The following is a 10,870-nucleotide window of genomic DNA, read 5'->3' on the forward strand; positions in this document are numbered from 1 at the left end:
GCGAGAGGTTCGATCCCCACCACGTTCCTTGTAATACCGCGCTCAACTTGTTTCTCCGCGCAGCTGAATTGTTTGTCAAGTTTTGTGTTTTAGAGTTAAAACAAAAGAGTAAGTTGAAACCAACAAATTACAGATCAGTCTCTCTGACGTCAATATCATGTAAAATATTGAAAGAGTAATTGCTGATAATATAATCAAGCATTTAATAACAAACAAACTATAAGCAAAGGAACAGCATGGCTTTCTGAAAAGTAAGAGCTGCACAACGAATTTACTAGAATTTCTTCACACCCTTTCACCATACCAACTTTCGAAAGTCATTCGACAGAGTATCACACATAAAATTATGTGCTAAGGTTATTGCTTCCCTTATTGTTGGTATGCCTTTTAAATGAATTGAGTCATTTCATAGGAAGCAACGAGTAGTGATAAGAAAATGCAAGGCAAATTAGGTTGACGAGTTAAGTAGAGTGCCACAGGGTTCTGTACTTGGTCCACTCCTTTTCTTGATATTCACAAACGTTTTATTAAGCAGACTTCTTAATAAATGTTGTTTGTATGCCGATGACAATAAAATAATCGCTCCTATTTATACCGAGGTTGATTCGAAATTATTTCAAAATGACATAAAAAAATTTGATGAATGGTCAGTTGAATGGAAGCTGGGTTTGAATTTTGAGAAATGTAAAATAATGCATTTTGGTGCAAGTAATAAAAGATATTCTTATTTTATGAAAAATGATGGTGAAATAAAAGAAATTGAAAAATCTACTCTCGAAAAAGATATAGGTATTTATATATCTAAGGATTTGAAATGGGAAAGACAAGTAAGGAATGCTACCAGTAAAGCAAACAATAAGCTTGCAATATTAAATAATTCTTTTAGGTATAAAAATAAATATCTCATGGAAATTATCATGAGAGTTATATAAAGGTTTTAAATCTATTGATATGAAGAAAATCCAGATACAATTGCGTTCAATCAATACACCAGGTCCAGTATCCAATATTAAAGGTTATAAATATTTTGTTAAATCAGAGTTTGTTAAAAATTGTTTAAGTAGACAACACTTCTTTACAAACAGGGTTATCTTTCGATGGAATAATTTACAGGAATTGGTAGTGGAGTTTACATCAGTCAAAGAGTTTAAATCCAGAATTAAACTGATTGACTTGCAGATAATATTGAACAAGAAAAACAGGTTGCAGTTAAATTTTTAGACAACTATTGTGTTGGCTGTCATAGATATTGCCTGGCGCCTTATCTCAAATTTGAATTATTATAATTGTTATTATTATTTAATCTTAATTTTAAACATTTCTAAATTATACATTTATATGAATATTATTTTGATTATTCTGTAACTTTTTCTAGAGAATTTACAAAGAAAATTGAAATCTGGTTATGAGAACCGACACAAAGCGCATGAAAATAAAACCAGAATAAAGATAACGAATTATTAGCAAACATTCTTTAAAAAAACTTTTTTAAAGAACTATATATTTATATGGTAGATTTTCAAGTTTTAATTGAAACGAGAAGAATAAATTTGTTGCACAGCAAATTCAAGTAAGAGAAGTAAAAGTTGGTACACAGAATTAAGAGCTGTCAAACACTGATTACAAGTGAAATTAAATGAAAGTTTAAATACAAATAGCTCTAACTACCAATGTGTTTCAAAATGGGGAACATTGATCAATACGAAAGTTAATAAGTTTTAAAAATTACAGCAGAAATTTAAATAGATGTTCACAGTTTAGATTTCAGGTCATCACGAGTGAGTTATAAAAAGCAGAAAAGAACTCCGTATATTAAAAAAAAAAAATCCTTATATTTTTTTTTGTAAAAACCAATTGAATGGAAAAAAGGAAAAAAGGAATTGACAGTTGCACTCCAATCAGCACAAAAAGATTGTTTTTGTCCTTGCAAAATATTTGAAACATTAGTTATTTCTAATCCTTTTATTAATTGATTCAGCGATTGGAAACATGCTGATTAAATTACACGCCACGAAACCTCAACATCAAGAAAACACAAAACTTCATGCGAATTGACTAAAAAAATAAATGTTTTAAGAATATTTGCTTAATAGAGCTATTTAGAAGTTTCAGATAAAGTTTTGGGTTTTCTTGATAATCAAATTTTCATCTTTAATAAAACAATGGAACTTATATATGATGTATTCGTCCCATTGTTACCACAAAATCTGCATGACAAATGAACAGTTTCATATTTGTCAAGTGGAGAGACAAACTATTTGAAGTTACCCAAATTTTTATAATTTCTGATTAAAAGAAGACTAAATCAAAATCGGTTCACACTGGTATTTCACGTTATGATCAGTTAACAACAGTAGTTTGATATGTTAACGTTACGATCAGTTAACAATAGTATTTTGATATGTTAACATTAGAAAGTAGGAGTTATATAGATTATAATAATAAAGACTTTTATGGAAAACGTGTAATCAGAGAGTTTACATGTTTAGACATTAATCTTCAAGATTGTAGAGGTCAATCATATGATAATGTATTCAATATGTCAGGAATTTATAGCAGACTGCAGAAAATAATAAAATTAAAAATAATATGGTTATATATGCGCATTCTTTGAATTTGATTTGAATCCGCTGCAGAAAATTGTTCAGAAGAAACTATTCTGCTTTGTTCGAAATGTATTTCTTTTTTTCTTTTTATTTACATTTGTTTGCCGTTATACAATTTTATATAACCAATAATAACAAAATATAATTTCACAAATTTACAATGACAAGTAACACAAAAAATATAAACAAGGTATCTTAAAGAAGATCACAAAAGATTTTTAAACAAGTTTGAATAAATTTGTAAAGCAAAATAAGTAAAAATAAATTTTGTGTAAACGTAAAGAAGTATTTAAAAGTAAAAAATAAAAAAATATACATTTAATAAAACTTAAAGAAGTATGTAAAAATTAAAAAAAATCCATTTATTAAATCGTACTACCTAGAGGGCATGCGTCGTCCAGAGTACATCCGTTGGACGTTTTACGGACGTCCCTCGGACGATGCATGCCCACTGGGTACTAATAATAACTTAATATATTATTTATTGAAAGAATTAGGATGAAAGATGAATAGACAAAGGTTAAGCAAAATCAAAATTCAGCATAATAGTTTTATTCCAAAGGTGTGGTGCCCGACAGGCATTATGAAGTTGATTAAAATTCGTGCGACAATAAGGTTTGTTTAGATAAATCTTATTTCTCAAAATGTATTTATTATTACGTTTTAGAGTAAAAAGGTCTTTAAAGATGGATAGGGATTATTTATTTTTCCACATTTATACAAAACATAAAACATCAAATACATTTAGCTCATATATATTTAGAATTCTCATTTCAATAAAATAATGGTTTGAGTGAAAGAAGCGATCCGCAAAATTATTTATACGGATTGCACGTTTCTGACGGCGATAGAGCTGTTGGCATAATTTAATTAACTGTGTATAAATGAATAACAAAGTTGGATTAAACTTTTCTTAATGATGTAGATTCGTGCTTTATATAAAATTTCTCTGTTTTTGGAAACCTAAGTGCTTATATAATCAATATGATGGTTCCAAGTGATGTTTTAATCAAAATAAAAAAATAAAAATTTAGTAAGGTAACCTCTTCTTATTTCAATTTGATCTATAAAGATTTGAAAAAATATTGATAGTTTATCACAGAACACCGTGAAATAGCATTTAACCAGGAAGTTAACACCTCCTTCCTTACCAGTAATGAGTGTATATGGCGAGAGTCGGCTTCAAGCCATGGACCTCAAGTTCTAATACCAGAACTCTAATCACTACACCACGACTGCTAAAATGATAGAATTGGTGAATGCATTACCTGTTGGGTATGACTCATTTAAAAAAAGACTAAATCATAAATCAAACGATAAAACACAGAAATGTTTTGCTAGGCTTAAAGCAGATAGTTTTGAAAAACAATTTAAACCTCTAGATATTAATTTAATGCTATCATTTAAAAAAATATTGAAGATTATTAACAAATCTAATATTATCATACAAAACATCGAAATAGAAATTGTGGCAACAATCAAAACTTAATATTAATAAATGATACTGTTAGCGTTATCCGGCTTACAGTATTTTTGTTTTTTTTTGTAACTAAATTATGCCGCCATATCAAATAAAATAAAGATGGCTTCAGTAAAAGAACAGAACAAAGTTTCAAAGCTTTAAGTTAAAAAAGCAACAAATAGACAATGAAACTGAAGCTTCAATATTATAGGAGCCAAAATATTTAAATAAGCCAAATTTTCACATATCCACTTTGTTATGCTATGCACACATATAACACTCAAGAAACGCAAGAGAAAATGGTAAATAAAGATCTCGATAGAGGTTAAGATTATTACGCTCTACAATTTTCTGTAACTTATTGAAAACAAGTAAAGGATACGTGGGAGTTGTGCATCAGACCTTTCATGATCCGTATTACGAGTCTAAATTAAACATTAAAAAATGAATATTTCTTCAGAAAAACAAGTTCGCCAGAATATAGAATTATTTAATTAGAACGGAAGAAGAAGAGTCATCGGAAAAAGAAGAGTTATCGGAAGAAGAAGAGTTATTGGAAAAAATTGAATTTAAAATACCAAAAGCGTTAAGAGGAAATCAAAATTGGTGAATGAACATTAACATTTTTGATAAAAATCCAGATTTCTTTGTTAATACTGTAATGTGATTGTAGATATGCTTCTAGCAGAAATAAACGTAAGAATATCTGCTTAAAAAAGCCTCTGCTATCGTAACAATAACTTGCTGCCTCCAAAGTTTTTGATGAGTTTAGAAGTTTTTATTAAAACGATAATGAATATCTAATGAATATCAAATTGATTAAGAACAAGAATTAGTTGAAGAACTTCTATTTTATGCACATTAATTTAATAAATGATAAGACACTTTCACAAAAGCAACGCATAAGCAACACAATAAATAAACACAATAAAAACACAGCAAAGCAACACAATAATTGAGCCGGAAAAGAAAAATCGTTTTCATCATTAAAGAGTCTAAAATTCTTTGATAATCACTAGCACAAACCCAATTGAATTATTTATGAACTTATTCAAGTATCTATAGAATGTGATATAATAAACTATATAGATGTTAATGTAATTACTAAAAGACTCATTGTGCAAATGCCGCAAAATAAAAATAAAATCATTAAAAAGACGTTTGATATATGTAAATTATTTTGTTTTGAAATAAATATTTTTACAGACCTTTTTTTTTATGTAAAATGCCTTAAATCTAAATAATTGGATTAGTGCGCCGAAATTTTTTCGTTCAAGCGAACTTGTTGTTGAACAAAAACCATGAATCAAATTTTCATAAATTTTTAAAAAGCATTCATTTTTTGTTAAGGAAATTGATCGTTGATTTACAAAAAAAAAAAAAAAAAAAAAAAAAAAAAAATAAGTTTTAAAAAATAAAACAAAAGCTTTAATGTGTTTTTGGGGTTTATTAAAAACAATAAAAAATTTTTTTGTGTTCACGATAGTTTTTTAACGTTGTAATTTTCCGCGTCGTAAAAAACTAACGATTTTTAAAAAACGCTTTTCGTACTTTCGTACCTTGACCTACTTACTGTAAAAACATAAAGTTAATTTTAAATTCAGATGATTAATGAGTAGACGCCCATTAAGTTATCGTTCAAATTATTTTTAAACACGCATAACTTCACGTCGGTTAATATTATCGTAACGATTAAGCTTATAACGTGTGATGTTAGGTTACACGTCAATCAATCATCGGTAGTATGGTGGTAGTTTAAAATGCATCATTACATACCCAATATTTTTCTTGTGCGAACTTGATGAATTAAATTTATAAAAAAAATACTTTTTTTTGATAATGTTTTTTTATGACATTTTATTTTAATTGTGTACTAGACTCTTGAGTTTGTAAAAGTCAAGTCGAAGGACCACCTAAGTTTTGTAAGCGTTTAGTTTAGTAAGCGTTAAGTTTTGTAAGCGTTTAGCATTGTTTTCGTCAACGTTTATATCAAGGATCTGAAAATGTCACATTCCCTTTTTTCGTTTCTTAAACATGTTAATGTGAGAAAATTCTTAATTCAATTTTAAAATAGTAATTTTTAAATAATGTTACACACTAAATTAAATGTTACTTAAAATGTATCGCTATGACTCTTCAGTTTTAAATTATGTTTTACACAATGGGTTTCCTGTTATGATTTTTACATTTAAAAAGATATGATAAAAATTGAATGATTATAAATAATTTTAAAATATGTAATTTGTTTTGAGAAAAAAATTTAAGTTTGTTGTTCGCTAGCAAAAAGTATGAAAATGTAAAACCTTGAACTTTTTTAAATAAATTTTTGACAATTTTTTTTAAAGTTATAAATATACATTCTAATAAATGATAATTTATATGTTATTATGCATAAATACTGCTGAATTATTATTTGCTATATATATAAATACTTATACTAAACCCAAAAAGGTTTTCTTTCAGTTTAAAAAAGTTCATATCTTAATTCAACAGTAGATTTAATGCCATTGAATAACTCAATTACTTTTACTGTGCAAATTCTAGGTCAGTTTGATTAATTACATGTGTAGCTTTTTATAAAATTAACAATGTATGCAGTGCGCTGTAAACTTCCTGGTATCATTAAAGGTTATTTCCTTAAACCTGTGTCAACATCCAACCTAAAAAAGTCTCTTCCATGTACAAGTCCGACTGTACGATTTTATGCTTCAAGTGTAAGTGCTGAGCCTTTTATAAATGGAACAAGTGGTTCTTATGTTGAAGAAATGTATGAATCATGGCAAGCTGACCCAAAATCTGTCCATAAGGTTTTATTAATACTATTTATTTTAGTCAGTTATTTGTATCTTTTTTTATTATAAATCTAACAAGTCAAATAAAGTATATTGTTTTTTGTTAATAATCTTAAAAGTATTTAATATGTATCTAATTTTTTTTAGTACTAAAATAGTATATTTTAAAAACTTTTGTTTATAAATATTTTCTAATATTTATAACTTTTTATTAAAAGTCATGGGATGTCTTTTTTCGAAATGCTCAAAAAGGCGCACTACCTGGACAGGCTTATCAATCACCTCCAGAAATATATGGTCATCCTGTGCGTTATGTAACAGAAGTTACAATGCAACAGACACCTGACAATGCTCCTTCATATGAGCAAGTTCAAAACCTTATTCAAGACCATCTTGCTGTTTATTCTCTTATTCGTTCATATCAAGTAACTGTTTTATTTTTAAATTTAATTTAGTATTAATCTTTTTATTTTATCTAACTTTTCAATTATTAGTTTTTTTATTATTGAATTATACCAATAAAACTCTCATCCATATGGAAAAGTTGTGTGCCCTATCAATGCCCTTGCATGCATAGTTGCATGTATAATTCAATTTTATAAATTTAATAAAAATTCAAATAAAAAAGAAGACTTAAAATTTAAAGTTTGAGAACGAGTATAAAATTACATTTGATCATCATTATCATAAAATTCTGTCTAAATTTATACACTACTATGTTATAATTCTTTGCTTTATTCATAAATCACTCTAAGGGGTTACCATTTGTAATAGCAATAACAAAAGATTTTAATAATTTAAAATTTATTGAAATAGTTATTAAAACTAAAAGAACAAGCCCCACTTTTAGATTTTCTTTTAAGTTCTCAACAATAATTATGTTGCAGAAACAAATAATTAATTGAATTATTCATGTATCATTTAATAGTTATGTCATTTTTAAGAAGAAAAAATATTTCAATAAAGTAAAAAAATATAACAATAGCTTTGAGTTTTTATAAAAAAGTTAGCATATTAATGAGCAAAGAAAGTTTATTTGTGCAATAAAATGTGACTGCAAACATTCACAACCAATTAATGAAACACTGTAGACTGTGGTTCACTATAACAAAAAAAATGTAAAAATCTAATCATGCCACTGCATATATATGACAGAAATAAGCCAAGCATGTTACTATATTGTAGTAAAAATGTTTATAATTGAAGCTGCCATAGAATTGTTATACAAAGCCAAATCTCTAAATTGTGAAAACGTTAAAAGAAATGGCTGTATTTAAATCAGAGATGACTTGAGTTTAAAAGTAATAAATGAAATTATTACTTGTCAATTAAGCGTAATGAGTGTTGAGAATATATCGGAAATGTTAAAAGGTAGTTTATTATTTGAAACATATATAAAAAGCATATGGCACTAATAAATATTGAAGGAATGAAGCAGTTAACTAGAAGAAAAAATAAAAACAAACATTAGTGCTACTTTAGAAAAGGTTTTATAACAGCTTTTAAAAGTTACAATGTTTGGACCAGTATGTAAAATTTAATGAAATAGTTGCAGATATGTAAGAATTGAATCAGCTGATATCTGGGATGTTATTTGTTAATCAAAACCTACCCACAATAAAGTATAGTAAAACAATGGAAGGAAATCCTGTTAAGTGCTTTTAATTTATTTTATTTTAATAAGCAATCATTAAAATTGAGCTTTGCAGGATTGTTGGTCATTTTTATATAAAGGTATTTCTTTTATCAATAGTAGTCCTGTTCATACTGTTACTTGTTTGTCTACCTACATGTCTTATAGTAAAATGCTATTTTTATGAGTTACTCATCTCTATTTGATCCCAGCTTCTATATTTGATTAAAAATAATACATCTAAACAAAAATCATACAAATCATGTACAATGTTTTGCATTAATTGCTGTTACAAAGCTCTGTCGTTCATATTTTATGAACACCTCAAGGCATGTTTATTGAACATATTAAATTTGAAGAGAGATTAAACCAAATATAGATTTATTGAGTATTACTATAGCTATTACTTGAGTCCAATTTTTTAGCATTAAAAAAAATATTTTAAAATTGATTATCCAAATAAAGTCTGGTTTGGCAGACTGGGAAAAAAGTTCAAAGTTAAAATAAAGGTATGTTTATTTAGCATCTGAGAGCAAGCAACAGGACAATTACCCCTAGCAAAAAATGCCTACTTTTTGCTAGGGGTAATGGTTTTCATTGCTAGTAAGTGATTAAACTTCTCTTTGGCTCAGCAATTGTTTGATAAAAAAAGTTTTTGTGCCAGAGATCAAAAATCTCTATATGCTCATAAGTGGCAGTGAAGTCAAAATTATAATCATTTTGATTTAGTCATATGTTCAAACTTATTTGTCAAAACTGTTCGATTATTTATCACATTATTAACATGAGCTTGTAAATATTTTCTTTTCCAATGTTATTAATGTAAACAAAATTTAACAATTGTCCATTAGCATTAAATTAAAATGGTTTGTTGCTGGTGTTAGTCTGTTCTCAAATGGGAAAAAGGAGGGCATTTTTTACACGAAGTCTATACAAAATATTAAGATTTCAGATTTGCCTGATAATTTTTTCGTAAATGATGATCCTATCAGTGTTGGGCTTATTCAAAATGAAGCCTATGCTACTTGATAAAATTAAAAAAAACAAACTATTTTTAATGGCATGGACTGAGAAAATTCAATAAAAGAGGGCCTTCCAACATCTTTTTGGGTATCCTAACATGATGTTGTGGGCCCTCCTTATGTTATGGACACCTGACATTACAGATATTTTGAAACTTTAAGGCCTTCTAAAACTTAAAGGCCAGACAGCATCTTTGCACAAATTACACTCAATACCAATATTTTGATAAAATAATAGTTGAATTAATGCTTTAAAAATATTAGCGTAATAAAAATTTAAATTAAGTTATCAGAATATTTTTAAATTCTTATTTTAAAAGAATTATTTTAAATGATTTCAAGTTTTTTATTCTATGTCTTGCATTAATGACCAGCACAATTTTTAAGTGCAGCACACACTCTCTCGATATTGTCAACACGAGTCAACATTAAAGAAAATTATATTTAAAATTTGAGAGGTTTTCGTTCTAATAATTACTCTTACAATGTATCCTTATGTTTTAACATAAGCATCTAGAAGAATAAATAAAGCACAAAACCTTAACAAAAATTCTTCACAGGTTTGAAATCTATAATCTGCCATGACTTCATAATCACACTCTAATAAGTCAAAAAAACTATAAAACCTTTTGTTCTAAAGTTAAACAATCAGATAAAAATATGATAAATTTAGTAGGAAAGATTTCAACATAAAGCTAAAGAATATTGTGTTGTTTATTATAGTTATAAGACCAAGTTGAGGCTTGCGCAAAGACAGACTTTTGTTGTTCAATAAAAACTTCAACATAAATCAGGGTTGGCAAAAGCCCGGGTTTATTTAAAAAAACCCGGCCCAGTGTTTTTTTTTGGTTAAATTTAGATTTTATTGGGTAAATTTAGGTTTTTTTTTAATTTTGTATCTGTAAAAATTATTTTGTTTTTTGTTTAATGATATAGAAAATGAGTTTAATTTTCTACTTTAACTTTTATTGTTATTTAATAATTTATAACAAGAATTATTCAAATTATTTTGAAAAAAATTTTTAAATTTAATTTAAAACTGTAATAGAAAAAAAAGTTTCACGTTAAATCTATATGTATTGATTTATTTTAAATTTAAAAGTATTATTGTATATAAGTAAAAATGTCAATGAGAAATAGGAAAAAGAAGGTTAGAGAATGGGAGGTAGTAACTGAAGTTTCAATTAAACTTCAAGTTTGAACTTGAAATTCAAATGAACAAATTTGTCTCTCCGTGCAGCTGCCATGTATATAAAGGTTCGTGTTTAGGAATTAAAGAGTTTAGAGAGGGTTGTAACCACAATGAGGTAGCCTCTTCGACTGTAGTGGTCTTCTCTGGCCACTACTACTCATTC

At 27.3% G+C, this 10,870-nt stretch overlaps 1 protein-coding gene across 1 annotated transcript in view; it reads left to right on the forward strand.

Annotated features, from left to right (window-relative positions):
* Positions 1-5,838: 5,838 nt before the first annotated feature.
* The window catches only part of LOC100203774 (2-oxoglutarate dehydrogenase complex component E1), a 53,356-nt gene continuing 48,324 nt past the window's right edge, over positions 5,839-10,870 (forward strand). Inside the window, exons 1-2 of the mRNA XM_065796366.1 lie at positions 5,839-6,875; positions 7,079-7,285. Of these exons, the coding sequence (XP_065652438.1) occupies positions 6,657-6,875; positions 7,079-7,285 (426 nt within the window). The 5' untranslated portion in view covers positions 5,839-6,656. The remainder of the gene's footprint in view (positions 6,876-7,078; positions 7,286-10,870) is intronic.

The sequence above is a fragment of the Hydra vulgaris genome, chromosome 04 (assembly GCF_038396675.1).
Source record: "Hydra vulgaris chromosome 04, alternate assembly HydraT2T_AEP".
Classification (NCBI taxonomy): domain Eukaryota; kingdom Metazoa; phylum Cnidaria; class Hydrozoa; order Anthoathecata; family Hydridae; genus Hydra; species Hydra vulgaris.